The sequence below is a fragment of the Pocillopora verrucosa genome, chromosome 13, assembly GCF_036669915.1.
Source record: "Pocillopora verrucosa isolate sample1 chromosome 13, ASM3666991v2, whole genome shotgun sequence".
In the NCBI taxonomy this organism is placed as follows: domain Eukaryota; kingdom Metazoa; phylum Cnidaria; class Anthozoa; order Scleractinia; family Pocilloporidae; genus Pocillopora; species Pocillopora verrucosa.
Genome location: NC_089324.1, coordinates 8,404,744 through 8,423,834, shown reverse-complemented (window position 1 = coordinate 8,423,834; position 19,091 = coordinate 8,404,744). Strand labels below are relative to the sequence as shown.

Genomic DNA, 19,091 nt, shown 5'->3' with positions numbered 1-19,091 from the left:
CGTCTAGGAGATAACTCTCTACTTTCTGAGAAAAGGTGGCTGTTTTTTGTGTTTTCTAAAGAGCCCATCCAAAGTCCACTTGGCTAGTTAGGGATTGTTCGTCAGAATTTTTACCTGAGGCCCTTTCTTGAACGTAGCCATCCCCTGTAGAATGGCAAGCCGGTCTTAGTCCATTTCCTCTTGATCTTATCCTAGACGGAATTTTTTGGTCGGCTTCACTGTGTTTGTCTTTGTCTTGTGCAGATTTTCTTGCCTTCGACCTTTTTCCACTACTTAGAGACTCGGAAACTGGGGATTAAAGTAGGGATTAAATCTAGATATTTCGTGTTAAACTTTGAGGCTGCACGCAGAAAAAAAAAATTTGAAGTGTAGATTTACTTCATAACTGACTTTAAGACTGAATGTTCATAAAACATCTACCTTTCACGCAATCCCTCCTAATGGGCCATTTTATAATTGTGTACTTAGTTGCCAAGCCTTTGATTTGGAGTGAAGCTCAAGGTGACTTTGTTGTGATAGAGACCAGTATCTAGTGACGATAATAACAAAGTAGTTTGCATTTAAAAATGTTTTTATTATAACAAGGTCACCCTTACCCATTGCTCTTGTTCAGAGGCTTGGGAACCAAGCACGCAAATATTAAAATGGACTATTACATATCAATATGATAAGAAACATAATCTTTTTTGTTTTTTTCCACATTTTTAAACCTTAACAAAAAAAAGATTGACAAAAACAATAGGATCTTGTTGTCATTAAGACCTCAGTCTGTCAGTGAAGTAGGAGATAAGACCATGGAGGAAAAAGATCCTATTAGTCATGACCATGAAAGTGCGAGTTCAGGTGATGTCAAGAAAGTCATAGACCTCTCTAATCGAGAAGAAAAAGCCATAGAGTACCTCAACCTATATCTTAAAAAAGCTAAAGAAGTAGGAGACAAGCATGGGGAAGGTAACGCTTATGGCAATCTTGGCAATGCCTATCACAGTCTGAGTGATTTCAAAAAAGCCAGAGAGTACCACAACCTACATCTTAAAATAGCTAAAGAAGTAGGAGACAAGCATAAGGAGGGTAACGCTTATGGCAATCTTGGCAATGCCTATGGCCGTCTGGGTGATTTCAAAAAAGCCATAGATTACCACACCTACATCTTAAAATAGCTAAAGAAGTAGGAGACAAGCATGGGGAGGGTGTTGCTTATGGCAATCTTGGCAATGCTTATGGCCGTCGGGGTGATTTCAAAAAAGCAATAGAGTACCACAACCAACATCTTAAAATAGCTAAAGAAGTAGGAGACAAGCATGAGGAGGGTAACGCTTATGGCAATCTTGGCAATGCTTACGACAGTCTGCGTGATTTAAAAAAAGCCATAGAGTACCACAACCTACATCTTAAAATAGCTAAAGAAGTAGGAGACAAGCCTGGGGAGGGTGGTGCTCATGGCAATCTTGGCAATGCTTAAGACAGTCTGAGTGATTTCAAAAAAGCCATAGAGTACCACAATCTACATCTTAAAATAGCTAAAGAAGTAGGAGACAAGCATGGGGAGGGTAACGCTTATGGCAATCTTGGCAATGCTTATGGCCGTCTGGGTGATTTCAAAAAAGCCATAGAGTACCACAACCTACATCTTAAAATAGCTAAAGAAGTAGGAGACAAGCAAGGGGAGGGTGTTGCTTATGGTAATCTTTGCAATGCTTATTTTAGACTGGGTGATTTAAAAAAAAACATAGAGTACAACAACCTACATCTTGAAATAGCTAAAGAAGTAGGAGACAAGCATGGGGAGGGTGTTGCTTATGGCAATCTTTGCAATGCTTATTTTAGACTGGGTGATTTAAAAAAAACCATAGAGTACAACAACCTACATCTTAAAATAGCTAAAGAAATAGGAGACAAGCATGGGGAGGGCAGTGGTTATGGCAGTCTTGGCAATGCTCATTTAAGTCTGGGTGATTTCAATAATGCCATAGAGTACCACAACCTAGATCTTAAAATAGCTAAAGAAGTAGGAGACAAATACTCGGAGGCAAGGGCTTACTATTCATTAGGATGCGTTTTTGAGTTGCAAGGTGGACTGCCTGAGATTGATGACGAGGCTACTCTCGAGTTCATGAAATGCCTTTATCAACACCTTTTATCAACCTACAACCAAGTCACTGAACCTGGCCATGAAAAGCCTCAGAGAATCAGATGAGTTCCATGACATCAAATACTGGGCGCCCTTTTTGGATAAAAAATCAAATAAATGAGAAAATTTTATTTTTCATCTCAAAAGAATGAAGTAGGAACTTGGAAGGTTTAAATGTCTCTCTATTTTAAACAATTTTTGGCTATTTTTCTTTACTTTTTACTTTTTTGTTAAATGGAACTTGAGATGTGCAACTTTACTTTGGTGAAGAAATAAAAGCATTTTATTTTATCATATTTTGATCAGTGGAATTGTCTTTTTTTGTTACCTTAACAAATTTAAATGCTTGCGAAGAGAACGAAATGCAACAAGGCCTCTGTTATGAACGAGGTTTCCATTTCCACCAACATGTCACTCAGCTCTGTTCCTGTATTACAATCAGTTGTATGGAAAAAAATTTAAAGGTTATTTCTTTTACCCAGCCAGGGGTTTTTCCACCGGATTTTAATTACCTTTATGCTCTAAGCTTTTGATAAGCAAAGAAACAATTCGTTATTTGCAAAAGTTGGCGAATTTTTATTTCCATAACTTTGATTGAATATGTATGTGAATTGATCTTAGATCCGTTTTCTACATCATAAATTACTTTGTTACAATTTACCTTCATCTTTAGAAAAAAAATAGAATAGAATAGAATAGAATAGAAACTTTATTAAAGTGTCAAAAAACCGTCTAGCCAGGGAACAAATCCCTTACTAATTTGGGGACACCAATTAGGGGAGAATATACAAACTAAAAAAACTATATACAGTAGTAGGTAAAATATCTATAGTTAACTCATTAAGAGATTTATAGTAAAAATACACAGAAGTCAAAATGAACAAAGGCTACAGCCTGCGCAGCCGTCATCTAAAAGTTCACTTATATTGAGTTGGCGTATCTTGCTTTTAAACGACGTTAGGGTTGTGACGTCCCTGATACTCTTGGGTAGTTTTGTCCATAGCCTAGGCCCTAAATATCTAATAGAGTGCTTGCCATAGGTGACTGTTTCATACCTAGGTATAGAGAAATCTGCTTGCCGCAGATTGTAATTACTATTTGGTTCTTTAAAGATGTTACTTATATATGCAGGGCACAGTTTATGCTTTACTTTATACATAAGGATGCACAGATCCTGTAAGCGACTATTTAGTAGTGTTTGCAGATCTGCCTTCTCTAATAGTTGTTCATAACTAGAATTATTATCCTTGAAAACCGCTCTAAGTCCTCTTTCTTGTAGTCTTTCAAGCTTTCGAGTGTCACTCGCTTTACAAAAATGCCACACTAGGTGACAGTACGTGAGGAATGGTAATATCGCGCTTTTGAATAATATTAACTTAGATTTCATAGGAATTAAATTACGTAGTCTCATTAGAACACCAATTCTCTGGCTGGCTTTTTTACAGATAGAGATTACATGCTCAGAGAAATTTAGCTTAGAATCTAACACTACTCCTAGAAGTATGATATTATCTTTAGTTTCAATCACAACATCATTCACGCAAATATTGCTGTCATTTTGAGTGAAGCCCAAGTTCAAAACTTGGTACTTTTTGAGGTTTCCCGCCAATAAGTTAGAATCGTACCACGTTGTTGCTAAGTTGGCACTATCCTTTAACTGGGAAGTCACAGCTGCCTGGTCTGCTCCTGCGTGGTAAATTTGATGGTCGTCGGCATACATAGACAAGTTCGCTGTTAGGCAGTAGGATAGGTCATTCTGGAAAACATTCCATAACAACGGGCCAAGCGCGGAACCCTGAGGACAGCCACGACTCACGAATCGGCTCGAACTAACATGACGGCCGATCTTTACTTGATATTTCCGTTCATTTAAATAGCTGTTTAAAAGTTGAATAGCGCTTTCCTGAAAACCGTACGCTTCAAGCTTGTTCAGAAGTAGTGGTAGGTGTAACGAGTCAAATGCCTTTGACATGTCAGTTGAAAGTATGCTCACAACCTGTTTTCGATCCCTCGCCAGTCTCCAATCTTCTACTAAATTGATCAATGTTGTTTCGCAGCTGTGAGCTTTGCGATAAGCGGATGAGTGTTGGTAAATGCGATTACCAAAGCCAGAGTTGATTGATTACCATTTTCAGCTCAATCAATTTTAATGCAATCTAGTCTAATCTAAGATTGCCATTCTAAGCTTAATTTGAAGGAGTAAACATCAGAGACGATGTTATTAAATTTACTTACCATATGTTAGAGACATTACACCTACATTTAGAGGTGTAGCCAGCCTCTAATCCCGTAGGCCTGGCCTACAATTGTTTTCCGCCCGCTTGACTTTTACGAAAAGATAATATGACTCTTGCAAATGTTGAAACAAAAATTGAAATTTCTGAGGGAAGAGGCATACAATTAGTCAAAAAGCTGGCTACAACCCTGTTTTCAATCAAACGAGTCTGGTCAATTTTTGTCCGTTTTACCAAACACTTATCCGTTCGTTTTAAAGAACCACGACAGAGAGGCTAAAAATTGTCCATGTAATCTAAACTAGGTAAGAGGGACGCAGAGTTCACTATAATTAAAGTTTCCATAGGTGTGACTTTTATTGTATGTGACATGGAATTTGTTGCAGTTAACGTAAGCCATGTAGTCCTCAATAGGAATTATTTTGGTGAAAAGGCTCATTAATTAATGTAAACCAAATCACCTCTTCAAATTTTTTTCATTGCTTTAAATTTACCTCAGCTTAGTTTGAAGATGTCTGATAATATCTTTGTCAGGTTTAAGAATTTATAGTTTGGTATTTAGAGCACACTTTGTAATTAGAACCCGTTATGTGGTCAAAAGTTTTAAGATAATCTGTATCACTGTTGTTTTAAAAGAAAGCTTTGTAAAATCAATCTTAGTTTTGCAGATTATTGTAACGACCATTGGTAAATACTGGTATAAAATGTTATAGTTAACCTCACACATGGTTGAATATAATGTAACATAGGATTTTAAAGACATGCTGTGACAGTTTCAACTAAACATGGTTTGTATAATGTCAGTGTATTTCGTGTGAAGTGTTTTGATGATTTTTTTTTATTTTAAGTTGAAGATAATTGTTCATTTACCTCAGTCTATATTAATTAACTTATGAACTCCCAAGTTCTGAGGAAACATTCTCTCAGCTGATAAGAATATGTTTCTCTTTGCTGCCGCTTGTTCCTGTCACATTACGTTTCTAGTAAAAGATTATCTTCCAGTTTGGATTTTCTTTAATTGTTATTGACATCATGTTTGTCGGTGTATTAATACTGTGAGGAGAATTGAAATAATGATCAGTCTTGGAGTAAATGGGTTCATTTTGGTGTCTCCCTTTAACGTGTACTTAACTAAATGCCTTGAACAAGTTAATGCAGTTTCTATTGTGCTTTTTTTTTTTACTTATTTGTGTAAGAGAAATATACTGAGTTTATAAAATACAAAAACTGCGTTGATTGACATTGTCTGTCTCCATATTCTTAGGATGCACGTAAGATATAGAGAAAGCAGATCCTATGTGGACTTCAATGCTTGTTTTGACCCGCGCGCTGAGTTGATAATGTGTGCAGCTAACAGTGTACTAACATTTCATGTTTCAAGGCCCCGCCCACTTTACAAAAGCGCGTCATCTCTTCGATTGTATCTCTTTCACTATCGTTCTCTTTATTGCCACACGGTTTTGAACACCGATGGACATGGATGGAAACTGTGAGCTTCAAGGAACAGATAATGTCCAAGGACAAATATCCGTACATATTTTCGCGCAAAAGAGAAGCTGTTGTGTTTTTTATCCTTCAAATATTTTGCAACGCACGTGAAAAATGTCAATGAACGGCTTACTGAATTGAATTAAGAAAGGGGTAAATTTATAAAGAAACTGTAATGCTGCGTCGGTGAGAGAGTATAACATGATAATTTAGTATTATCAACTGAGTTGAGAACGTAAACTGGCCACCGCAAAGAGTTTAAAAACTGACGTTTCGAGCATTAGCCCCTCGTCAGAACGATTGCAAAGGGTTAACGCTCGAAACTTGAGCTTTTAAACTCTTTACGGTGGGCAATTAATGTTATCAATTCAGTTGATAATACCTAATTACCCTGAGTTGAATTAATTTTGAGGCATTTTGACTTATCGTGGTGGACGTAAGGTTTGCAAGTTGGGGAACCTCGTTCAGATAATATTCTCAAATATCACCTAGTTTTAGCTGAGGTATATGCAGTCACTTGCTGTGTTTAGATCAATCGCGCGCGAGCAAAAGTATTTGATGGATCCTAAGCAATAGTATGTATCCCCAGAGAGCACTACACCTCCCGCTACTGCAATTTACATCACAATACAGCGCTATACAACAAAATATATCCGTAAGTAGCCTTGATTGGCGTAATAGAATACATACATCAAAATGCTCCAGCCTCACGGGCCATGCTTTGTGTCTTTCTCCCAGGTTCATTAAATACTCGATGAAAACCTCCGCGTCGCTTAAAGAAAACACACATTTTTAGTGCAGTCATGACTCGTCTAACGTGAAGATATAGAGATCGAGAGTTGATTACGGCTTCAAGTTTCAAATTCTTAAAGGCGGGAAATATATCTTGAACTCTTGGGTTGGACTCAAAAGTCTGAAACAAAATCATTCACGAACATCATTATTAACTCTGAATAATGGAAATTCGATTCACGTTTACTTTAGATATGAATTTTACTCCCATTTTGCCAGTTATGCAAAGCAATCACTAAGCAATACTCACAACAAGACACATCTTCACAGTTGTAAATCTCCATCCTCATCCTCATCCTCAGTAGAACTATGCTATCACGAGGGCAGTCCGCGTGCATTTGCATTTGAAAGTCAATTTGCGCAAAATAATGACCCGATTGGTAAGAAAACAGGCAAAACACGCAGCAGCGCTAATGGTTTCGCGTTTGCGCACGAAAAGGCCCGAGAAAACGTTTTCACTGTCTACTAAATTGTTGATTGCTTTTATTTCTCGGGTTCCTCTTTAAAACCCGGAGCTCGGTTCTTAGCGACTTGTTCAAGTACTGCACTAGTTAAGACGAAACTTAACTCTTTATACAATAGACAAACAACATTTGGAAACTTTTAAAGGACATTAAACACGTTATGATAAGTCTGCAAATTCTTTAGGCAACAATACTCGTTGACAATTTATAAACATCGGCCGCAGTTGCAAAAGTTTAAGCGTTATATTTGAGTGTTTTACATTGGGGAAACTCATTTCTATTTATATGACGACTAACCCTCTTTCTCACAAATGTAAAAATTTTACAGAACCTGGTCAGCTCAGAGGTGATTTAGACAATGAAAATAAACTTACCATCTCTACTATTTCTATCAACAAACATTACGCTATCGATATTGCTGATCCTAGCAGTATGCAGGACGCGTGTCATATGAACTTCGTAATAAACCTCGCTCACCGTAGAGTCTCTGTGGCTCAATTGTGTCTTTGTACTACCAATTAAGCTTCTAAGTTATTCCCCTGACATGTCTCGAGCCTAAAACTGTCGCCAAACAGTCTCCCTAGGCGATTGGGCTTTCTCTATAATGTTGGTTCATGGCATTTGATGATGAGGTATTTTGAGATGTTGTCACTATTATTAATTTGCAGATGTCGTAGGGATAACTATCAGCGATATTGATGGGAAACCGCTAATTTTCAAGCACAATTAAAGTTCTATAAGTATAGACAATGTGCAGTTATACGCCACACTTGTGTTATTGAAAAAATTCATTTCGCAAACTTCAAACCACTAATTTTCAAATATTTTTGCAGTCTTTTCATTATTTATTCATTACAATTTCGTGCAAATGTAAAACATAAACTAAAGCTGGCTCGATATGTCTTTATGGGGCATCCGGTGAAAACGCGTGAATCATTATATTGGTGCGGAAGAATTATATTTCTTTAGTTATTCCGATATCCCTCAACGCACGAATTCAGGCGAATTTATTCATTCTCTAAGTTGTGGAGTTGGAAATTAAGAGCGTCCCATCTACTAGAAAATATTGATCCGAGGAACATTTGCGCTGAAATGTTCGAAAATAAATACAAGAAAAGGAATTTTTCATAATATCTTTGCTTCGAATAGTCAAATGATGATATGAGCCCGTCCAAACAAGTAAAAGTAATTCTTCATTCTTAACTAAGTGATTTGTGCCAGTTAAATTACTGGGTATAACTTTAAAGTGATTCTTAGGTGACACACTCCAGTACATGACGAGATATAACCTCTCTCAGTTTCATTAACTTTGTATTCTACCTTGATGTGACATAATTTTAGATGACGTCACAAACTTGGGCTCCAGGCTTCCGCAGTGATCATGATTCTGACGAATAATGCAATGAACGTATGTCTGTGACGATAAAATTTTGCAGGGATTTTATTTTACGCATCAGCGTTAGTTCATGTCATGTGTGAGCAAATTATTTTGGTTTGAGTCGATGGAATTATCTGCTGAGAACTTCTATTAGCGATTTCTTGTTCAACCCGACAGAAAACTAACAAAAGGAAGAAAACGATGGAGAATAATTCTCAAACTAAATTTTCACGCTACTCAATGATGTCTGAAATTATAAAAGGGAAGAGGATCTCTAAAGAAACTCAGGAAAAAAAACAGTTCAGGGGCACGCCCCAGAGGTGCAAAAGAGGTGAGGATCTGAGCGGTAATTATAAACGACAACATAAAACGTTAAACCCAAACTACCATAACTTACAACTTAGTTCTTTTTTATTTATTCAGCACAAAGCTTAGAGGAAGAATTGAGAGGTATGTATTTTTGCACCATAAAGAGAGTGGCTTTCTATTCTCGAAACCCCCACGGACTACTGCCGCTGGATTCAGTGCAAGTCACTCCAACTAACCTAAGGTCGGTATATACTTATTGCACACCTTATGAGAAAATAATGGGACAGAGAGGGAAAATCAGGGCGTCGGCTAGATAGATCGATCCCAAGTAAGTTATATTTAGATTGAAGCGGAAAGCATTGTGGTTTCCTAATTTAGTTTCTTTATTGCCAAAGTCTAAGATTAAAAGAGCCAATCGCATCGTTGTTTTCCAATTCATCAATTGTATTCATCGACGACTACGGCTCACTGAAAGAGGATGGATGTTTTTGGAAACGAATGCGTTTGGAAAAGATAGAGTCCAGCAAATATAAGCTCATATTTGTGACCGCGGAGGAGATTTCGTCGAAGCCATTTTTTTTCTGTTAGTTTCTGTTCTGTCACACGTGTCACGCGTCTAGCGTCACAAACCCAGTTAAGCATTGTATTTCATCGCAAGGTATTAGGGTGTTGATTTTCCATGTTATTGTCGAGGATTGTAATTGTCGTGCTCGCCAGTTAAAATGCTTTCTTGTTTCACCACGAAATTTCACTTTAAATAAATCTGGTTACACTGCTGATGAAGGACCTACGTCTCGTTTGTTGTGAGGAGCAAACTAATGGATCAGGCTTCGAAGGATCAGAAAATTTTTCATTAGCATGGAGGCTAAGCATACTCTTTTCTAGGAACTCGGAAAGGAGCGCCAAAGAGGACTCTTTAGGTGATTGACGTATGTCTTCATTAAACTTTTTTTGTGGCTCACGTCAAATTAATTACTGTTCGCCTCTCCTTTTCAGATTTTCAACGCATATATACCACCGTCAAAAGATTGTTCACAAAACGGTTTAATCTAATCCGAAGAGCTAATAATAGCTCTATAACTCGAAGAGACTTTAAAGTTATTTAATTAAGGCAACTCGTGAATTTAACCTGGAAATCAACCTTGATTTAAAAAAAAACAGTTCGTGCACTTTTGGAGACAACCATGATTTCAAAGGCAACTTAAATTATTCACCTGTAAATAATCTTCTCATCTTCTTCAGAATGTCTCACTCGCGAGTTTTGAAGAAGGAGTGAATTATATTAACTTGAACGATTCTCTTGTCACGCCATCGGGGTGTTAATTGTTCGTTTGAAGATTTTCAAATATTAATGTCGTATCTTCTCGCCTAGAAGTCGTGGCGTGCCTTTATTTGTTCTTCTGTAAAAAGTGCGTCTTTGTAATGAGAAGTTATCTCATTAACAGGTCAAGAAGACTCCATGATCTTTCAGAATCTGATGATTCAATGGAATCCCACATTTGTTCTGATAGACATCAATAAGCTTATTCTCCTTGACAACTCCTTATTTCTTCCTATCTTCCGCACTGCATCTGATCTTCGAAAGATCATAAGACTGAATACCTTCTCTGAACATGCTCGTCCTCTCATTCTCAGTCAAGAAGAGGTCCTCACAGAGCTTGAATAGATCAAAACGATCAGTGTCCTGCGCGATTTCTCCTGCGAATTTCACAGTCAACCTGTCAACAGGAGCTCTTGAGACATTGTTCACGATAGACATTGTTTGCGTGACCACTAACTGCCGAGTCAAAGATGAGTGAAAGAGATCCTGGTACAAAGACAACTCCGTCACGAAAAATTTATTTAGAATTTATTTTTTTTGAACGAGCGCGTGACTCGATATCAGCAGAGAGCGAGACCGCGTGAGAACTCGGAGGAATGGAGGTGCTTCGTGACAAAAGTCGTGCACTTCCGGTTTAAAGCTTGCACAGAGTTATGGGCTAGGGGACTCTCCTTTCGTTTTCACAACGCGCAATAGAGATCCTTCGTTCTATGACGAAGCTGTCGACTCTCTCTTGGTACTTTCTCAGTCTTAGTGACTTTTTTTTTAAACACTTCTATGATGGATTGAGGAAGCAGGGTCGTAAAGCAGTCAAATGTGCCTTCCACTTCCGCGACAGAGGTAAGAACGCATGGTTGCACCAGATTTTTCAATGGAAGGTAAATACTTTTATTTTGAATTTCTCAGTCAACATTTTCTCCCTCAAATGCTCTTAATATGTCCTAATTTTCTCTGATTTCTGGCAATAAAGACGTCCCTGCGGTTAACTAACGAGGATCGCTAACTTTTACTTGATTCTTGGGTGTATAAATTGTAATGCCGCTTCGTGTTACCTAGAGCTAATTAAGCTGAGCTTGTTTGAACAAGTTACAGCTGTCGACTTCACAAAAATTCGCAGGCAATACCCGGCATTTACCTTGGATAAAATAAGTAATTCGGGAGAATTGAAAGGAATATTAAATTCATCAACTGGTAATGATAGATTGGTATCTGAGTAAAGTTTACCTTTGAATGGGTAGCAGAAATTATAGCCAGGTAAGCTTGATGAAATGCCAGGGGGAAAGGGGATGGACTGGCATGCCGTCCAAGGGGTGTTGTTAATCCCACTCACTTCATGTGAGGAAACCAGTATTATAAGCTCAGGGCCTGGATGGGCCACTGCTCAAATACAGACTTTACCTAACTACCTACAGCCTCTTAAATAATTTGAATTGCTGTTGAAACAAATTATACAAACTTACAACACTTGCCCAATTTATTTCAGTCAAATGCAAATGTATTTTATAAATATTGAATTATATTATATATATATCTTTGTTCTTTTGCTGCTTTTGTAGTATGATATTAATTGCTTGTGATTTTGTGTCTATGTATCCCTCCCATTCTCAGAAGGGAAAAAATATTTATTTTACAACTGGATAATGTGTTGAGCTGATGTTTATTACCATTTACAACCAACTTTCTTTCAGGCCAAGATAACTTAAAACAGCAACATTGTAAGAAGCATCAGTCTTCTTACAGTTGCTATGGCTATGAGAAGAAGTCCAATTAAAGTTTCATGTGAAAATGAAGACTTGCCTGACATAGAAAATGCACCAGATTTTGATGAGGACACTTTGCGAGGTGGGCTGTGTTGAGCTTCAGCTTCAGTTATTGTTAGAACTTTTTCTATTCCACCAGTTTCAAGAGGATGTATTATACACTGTATGACTACTTTAAAAGATATTTGGCCAGTCATGACTCTCTTCTACAATTACAATATGCTGTTCATTTAGAGGATCTATAGCACAGAAGCCTTTGTCATTTTCTTTTCTAAAAGTTCAAAGCAATAACACAAAGTTATAATAAGACTTTATTTGATCATCATGTAACATCCATTGTGTAAGTTTGTATCATAGGTACCACCATCTTCATCACCATCATCTTTCTATTACAATGAAACAATCACTTTGAAAGCTTCAACATTCCCTCCCTTCTCCTTGAGCAACCCACAGGCATTTGATCATCATCCAAGCCAAAAGGGGCGGGGGGGGGGGGGGGAGAGGGGGGTTGACTGGCATTAGGGAATTTGAATAAAAACCATCACATCTAATTTCCAGTAGAATACAAGTGTTAATTATCATTGAATATTGAGGTGTTTGAAAGGTAGATAGTGCACTTTCACTAACAAATGGCTCAGAAGAAATAAGGCTAAGAAATAAGTTTTAAAGCTTGATCAATTAGTTTTTAAAGCTTGATCAATTAGTTGAAAGTCAAATTGCTAATTATTTTGCTTTTTACTTAAAAATTGTGTGGTGCATTTGAACACATTATTAATTTTGCTCAGGGAATAGGAATTTTAGGAAACCTATCCAAAAATTTAAATGCCCAGCGGTTTGCCTCAAGTTGAGTGATGCTTATAATTCATCATTATTCTTACCCATGTTGTCACCTACATCATTAGCATCATCATTAGCATCATCATAACTATTGAAAATCTGCAGATTTTAAATCTCCAGATCTTGGCAGCTCTGATTATACACTAATAGATATCAACTACAACCACAGACTTTGACACATTATTTAAATTTTTCTTTTATTTTTTTTTAATTCTTTTATTTTTTCTTTGCAGCCACAGCAGATGTTTATAGGAATGAGGGTAATGAGGCCTTCAAGAAAGGAGATTTCATCAATGCTATTCATTTTTACACCAAAGGAATTAAAATGAACTGCAATGAGAAAGAACTGAAGGCCAAACTGCACAACAACAGGGCTATTGCACATTCTAAACTTGGTAAGATGATGAGAGCTTTAATAGGCATTTTTTTTCTCTTTTGAAGCTAATGGGCTGTCAATAGTAGTTTTCTGAGAAAAGTGATAATTTTGAATGCATATCCGGAATAATTAAGATACATCTTATCTTGGCCTCTCAAATATACAAAGAAGTAACCTCTTACCCAAATATCAACGAGCATCACAAGTTCTTCCCAAAATTATAGTAATGGTAGTTGGTTTGCTACATGTATGGCTAATCAGAGATATTTATTTCAATAACAGGAAATCACCAGGATTCACTAAGGGATGCAGAAGCAGCTATTGAGTTAAATCCAACTTTCCTTAAGGCAATTGTGAGAGGTTAGATATGTTAGCTGTGCTATAATAATAATATTAATAATAATAACAATAATAATAATAATAATAATAAAAGAACTCAACACTCTAAGGTTGAATGAGGTTAAATGAAATTCAATCTTGTCTCAATTGACTTTAATTAAGAGGTGGAGACCACCATGGTGAACATTTGAATCCAGCTCTTGACTGTTATGCCATTTAACTTTCCATTAATTTAATGATGAGAATATTATTTTGAGCGGGATGAAGAACTCAATGTGAAAGCAAAATTTTGGCGAGAACATTTTAGTTCCTTAAGTTCAATGAGTCACAGGTGTCAGATATGTTAAGTCACTATCTAGCTCTTTTGTATAGAATTAAGTAAGGATCAGGACTTACCTAACTCTTAGTGATTTTGTGGGAATTGTTGGTCCCAATTTAATAAATGTTCTTAGAAGTTTCAGTTGTCTTAAAAGCTAAATAAATCTAACTGAAACCTAATAGGGCCTGTTTATTCTTTTCCACTTGGTTTTTTTGTTTTGTTTTGTCTTTTTTTTCTTCTAGTCTGTAATGATTTCAATGGTTTCAGGTTCTTTTCTCAGAATTGAGCTATGATACAGTAATAATATGCTTCTTTGTGTTGTTGCCTACAGGAGCCACTGCTTGTGTTGAATTGAAGAGATTTGAAGAAGCAATCCCTTGGTGTGATAAAGGACTAGCTGTATCCTTTGAAGAAATCTTTCATTTTTAACCATGGGTATAATGGAAATAGTTTCCATAATTTGATGTTTTAAGGGAGAAAATACAAAGAAGGGTATTAATCATGATGGGAACTTGTCAGCTCATACTATAAGTGTGTGTGATTAAAAAACGTGGGAAAAGTTATTACCTTATGACTTATTAATGATATTACTCCTTTTAGCCAATTTGACTTAGTTATGCTATCCATGCCAATAACTGGTACATTAGTTTAGATAACCCTTTAATTCACAGACCAAGTTTGTAATTATCCTTACATGCAAGCCCTCCTAATGGGCCATTTTATAGTTGTGTACTTAGTTGCCAAGCCTTTGATTTGGAGTGAAGCTGAAGGTTACCTTATTGTGATAGAGACCAGTATCTAGTGAAGATAATAACAAAGTAGTTTACATTTAAAAAGCAGCAATGTTTTTATCATAACAAGGTCACCCTTACCCATCACTCTTGTTCAGAGGCTTGGGAACCAAGCACGCAAATGTTAAAATGGACTATATATTGCATATCAATATGATCAGAAACATAATCCTTTTTGTTTTTTCCACATTTTTTAGTCTTAACATAAAAAAAGATTGACAAAAACAATAGGATCTTGTTGTCATTAAGACTTCAGTCTGTCAGTGAAGTGGGAGATAAGTCCATGGAGCAAAAAGATTCTATTAGTCATGACCATGAAAGTGCGAGTTCAGGTGATGTCAAGAAAGTCATAGACCTCTCTAATCGAGAAGAAAAAGCCATAGAGTACCTCAACTTATATCTTAAAATAGCTAAAGAAGTAGGAGACAAGCATGGGGAGGGTGGTGCTTATGGCAATCTTGGCAATGCTTATCACAGACTGCGTGATTTCAAAAAAGCCATAGAATACCACAACCTACATCTTAAAATAGCTAAAGAAGTAGGAGACAAGCTTGGGGAGGGTAACGCTTATGGCAATCTTGGCAATGCTTATGGCTGTCTGGGTGATTTAAAAAAAGCCATAGAGTACCACAACCTACCTCTTAAAATAGCTAAAGAAGTAGGAGACAAGCATGGGGAGGGTGTTGCTTATGGCAATCTTGGCAATGTTTATCACAGACTGGGTGATTTCAAAAAAGCCGTAGAGTACCACAAGCTACATCTTAAAATAGCTAAAGAAGTAAGAGACAAGCATGGGGAGGGTAACACTTATGGCGATCTTGGCATTGCTTATGACAGTCTGGGTGATTTCAAAAAAGCCATAGAGTACCACAACCTACATCTTAAAATAGCTAAAGAAGAAGGAAACAAGCATGGGGAGGGTAACGCTTATGGCAATCTTGGCAATGCTTATTTTAGTCTGGGTGATTTCAAAGAAGCCATAGAGTACCACAAGCTACATCTTAAAATAGCTAAAGAAGTAGGAGACAAGCTTGGGGAGGGTGGTTCTTATGGCAATCTTGGCAATGCTTATGAACGTCTGGGTGATTTCAAAAAAGCCGTAGAGTACCACAACCTACATCTTAAAATAGCTAAAGAAGTAGGAGACAAGCATGGGGAGGGTAACGCTTATGGCAATCTTGGCAATGCTTATTTAAGTCTGGGTGCTTTCAAAAAAGCCATAGAGTACCACAACCTACATCTTAAAATAGCTAAAGAAGTAGGAGACAAGCATGGGGAGGGTGGTTCTTATGGCAATCTTGGCAATGCTTATGACAGTCTGGGTGATTTCAAAAAAGCCATAGAGTACCACAACCTACATCTTAAAATAGCTAAAGAATTAGGAGACAAACATGGGGAGGGTGGTTCTTATGGCAATCTTGGCAATGCTTATGGCCGTCTGGGTGATTTCGAAAAAGCCATAGAGTACCACAACCTACATCTTAAAATAGCTAAAGAAGTAGGAGACAAGCATGGGGAGGGTGTTGCTTATGGCAATCTTGGCAATGCTTATTCTAGTCTGGGTGATCTCAAAAAAGCCATAGAGTACCACAACCTACATCTTAAAATAGCTAAAGAAGTAGGAGACAAGCATGGGGAGGGTGTTGCTTACGGCAATCTTGGCAATGCTTATTCTAGTCTGGGTGATCTCAAAAAAGCCATAGAGTACCACAACCTACATCTTAAAATAGCTAAAGAAGTAGGAGACAAGCATGGGGAGGGTGGTGCTTATGGCAATCTTGGCAATGCTTATCACAGTCTGCGTGATTTAAAAAAAGCCATAGAGTACCACAACCTACGTCTTAAAATAGCTAAAGAAGTAGGAGACAAGCATGGGGAGGGTGTTGCTTATGGCAATCTTGGCAATACTTATGGCCGTCTGGGTGATTTAAAAAAAGCCATAGAGTACCACAACCTACATCTTAAAATAGCTAAAGAAGTAGGAGACAAATGCTTGGAGGCATTTGGCTACTATTCATTAGGACGCGTTTTTGAGCTGCAAGGGGGACTACCAAAAGCCGTTGAACATTACCAAGCTAGCATAAACTTATACAATTCGTTGAGAGTACTTCTAAAATCTAAAGATGAGTGGAAAGTTAGTTTTCGAAATCGGTATGAAATGGCGTATACGGGTTTGTGGAGAGTTCTCGTAGAACAAGGTAATGTAGATGAGGCCTTATTTGTTGCTGAGAAAGGACGAGCTCAAGCCCTGACCGACCTCATGGAATCCAGTTTTTTTGGTGGAACAAGTCAGCACAAGGGAGAAGATGAAGATATCGCAGTTTTAAAAAACGTTCCATCAAACACTGTCTTTCAGGCAGTGGACGAAGCGAACGTCAATCTTTGGGTTGTGTCCGAAGGAAAACAAGTTCAGTTAAGACAAAGTAAACTCAAAGGTTTTGTTTTAGAGAATAGTGGATCTAGCCAGTCCTTTGAGTCGTTCATGCTCGGTGTCTATACACAACTTGGTGTTCGTTCTAATGTGAGATGCGAGAATCGATCTTTGGATGCTTTGAGGGAGGGCCGTTCAAAAGTGGATGAGAAAACCAAAGAAGTCAACCCTAAACCTCACATCCAACAAGATGGATGCTTGAGCAGTTTGTATGATATCGTTATGAAGCCGGTGGCTGACCTGATTCAAGGGGATGAGCTACTCATTATTCCTGATGGACCCCTGTGGATCGCTCCTTACGCTGCATTGAAGGATGGTAATTCTAAATACCTGTGTGAATCGTTCACAATCCGAGTCGCTCCATCGTTAACAAGTCTTAGACTCATTGCTGATTGCCCAGATGATTATCACAAAAGTAGTGGTGCGTTACTTGTAGGAGATCCGTGGGTATCCGAGGTTACTAACAGCGAGGGAGAGAAACCCTTCGAGCAGCTTCCGGGTGCTAAAGAAGAAGTAGAAATGATCGGAAAAATTCTGAATATCACGCCAATCACTGGCAGACAGGCCACGAAACGTGAGGTGTTGAAAAGACTCAGTTCCGTTTCCTTAGTTCACTTTGCGGCACACGGATGTCCGGAAACTGGCGAAATTGCTCTTACACCTGACCTAGATCGAATATATACTGTGCCTACGGAGAAGGAGGACTACATTTTAACGATTCGAGATGTGTCGAATGTTCAACTTCGCGCCAAACTTGTTGTGCTCAGTTGCTGCCACAGTGGTCGGGGCGAGATCAAGGCTGAAGGTGTGGTTGGCATTGCGCGCGCTTTTATGGGGGCTGGTGCTCGGTCTGTTGTGGTGTCCCTGTGGGCGATTGATGACAAGGCTACTCTCGAGTTCATGAAATGCTTTTATCAACACCTTGCAGAAGGTAAACCTACAAGCAAGTCACTGAACCTGGCCATGAAAAGCCTCAGAGAATCAGATAAGTTCCGCGACATCAAATACTGGGCACCCTTTATGCTGATTGGAGATGACCTCACTTTTGACTTGATGGCAAAGGAAAGAGAAAATTTGGATAGAAAATCACATAAATGAGATAAAATTTTTTTTCATCTCAAAAGAATGACGTAGGAACTTGGAAGGTTTAAATGTTTCTATATTTTAAACAATTTTTGGCTATTTTTCTTTACTTTTCGCTTTTTTGTTAAATGGAACTTGAGATGTGTAACTTTACTTTGGTAAAGAAATAAAAGCAGTCTATTTCATTATATTTTGATCAGTGGAATTGCCTTTTTTTGTTACCTTAAATTTAGATGCTTGAGAAGAGAACGAAATGCAACAAGGCCTCTGTTATGAACGAGGTTTCCATTTCCACCAACATGTCACTCAGCTCTGTTCCTGTATTACAATCAGTTGTATGGAAAATAATTTAAAGTTTATTTCTTTTACCCAACCAGGGGCTTTTCCACCGGATTTTAATTACCTGTATGCTCTAAGCTTTTGATAAGCAAAGAAACAATTCGTCATTTGCAAAAGTTAGCGAATTTTTATTTCCAAAACTTTTATTGAATATGTATGTCAATTGAATATGTGAATTGATCTTAGACCGTTTTCTACATCATAAATTACTTTGTTACAATTTACCTTCATCTTTACCAACAAATTGATTACCATTTTTTCAACTCAATCCATTTTAATGCAATCTAATTCTGCCAGTGCCAAGATTGCCATTCTAAGCTCAATTTGAAGTTAACATCAGAGATGATGTTATTAAATTTACTAACCATATGTTAGAGACATTACACCTACTTTTAGGGGTGTAGCCAGCCTCAAGTCCCGTAAGCCCGACCTACAATTATTTTCTGCCCGCTTGACTTTTACTAAAAGATAATATGACTCTTACAAATGTTGAAACAAAAATTAAAATTTCTGAGGGAAGAGGCATACAATTAGTCAAAAAGCTGGCTACAACCCTGTTTTCAATCAAACGAGTCTGGTCAATTTTTGTCCGTTTTACCAAACACTTATCCGTTCGTTTTAAAGAACCACAACAGAGAGGCTAAAAATTGTCCATGTAATCTAAACTAGGAAAGAGGGACGCAGAGTTCACTATAATTA

At 37.6% G+C, this 19,091-nt stretch overlaps 2 protein-coding genes across 4 annotated transcripts in view; both read left to right on the top strand.

The window, feature by feature from the left end:
- Positions 1–794: 794 nt before the first annotated feature.
- Positions 795–1,462, top strand: LOC136277575 (G-protein-signaling modulator 2-like). The gene is made up of 2 exons (XM_066159949.1): positions 795–951; positions 1,161–1,462. Exons 1-2 carry the CDS (start codon positions 795–797, stop codon positions 1,460–1,462), a joined length of 459 nt encoding a protein of 152 aa, XP_066016046.1.
- Positions 1,463–10,785: 9,323 nt separating this feature from the next.
- Positions 10,786–19,091, top strand: part of LOC131794051 (tetratricopeptide repeat protein 28-like) — a 9,239-nt gene continuing 933 nt past the window's right edge. The window contains exons 1-6 of one of the 3 annotated variants that reach the window (XM_066160243.1): positions 10,786–10,957; positions 11,806–11,959; positions 12,948–13,109; positions 13,373–13,450; positions 14,080–14,147; positions 14,754–19,091. The exon at positions 14,754–19,091 is cut by the window's right edge and continues 933 nt beyond it. In XM_066160243.1, the coding sequence (XP_066016340.1) occupies positions 11,863–11,959; positions 12,948–13,109; positions 13,373–13,450; positions 14,080–14,147; positions 14,754–18,068 (3,720 nt within the window). In that variant the 5' untranslated portion in view covers positions 10,786–10,957; positions 11,806–11,862 and the 3' untranslated portion in view covers positions 18,069–19,091. Of the gene's footprint in view, positions 10,996–11,295; positions 11,372–11,805; positions 11,960–12,947; positions 13,110–13,372; positions 13,451–14,079; positions 14,148–14,753 lie in introns of those variants that run through there. The other 2 variants (XM_066160245.1, XM_066160244.1) reach the window with 2 other exon arrangements.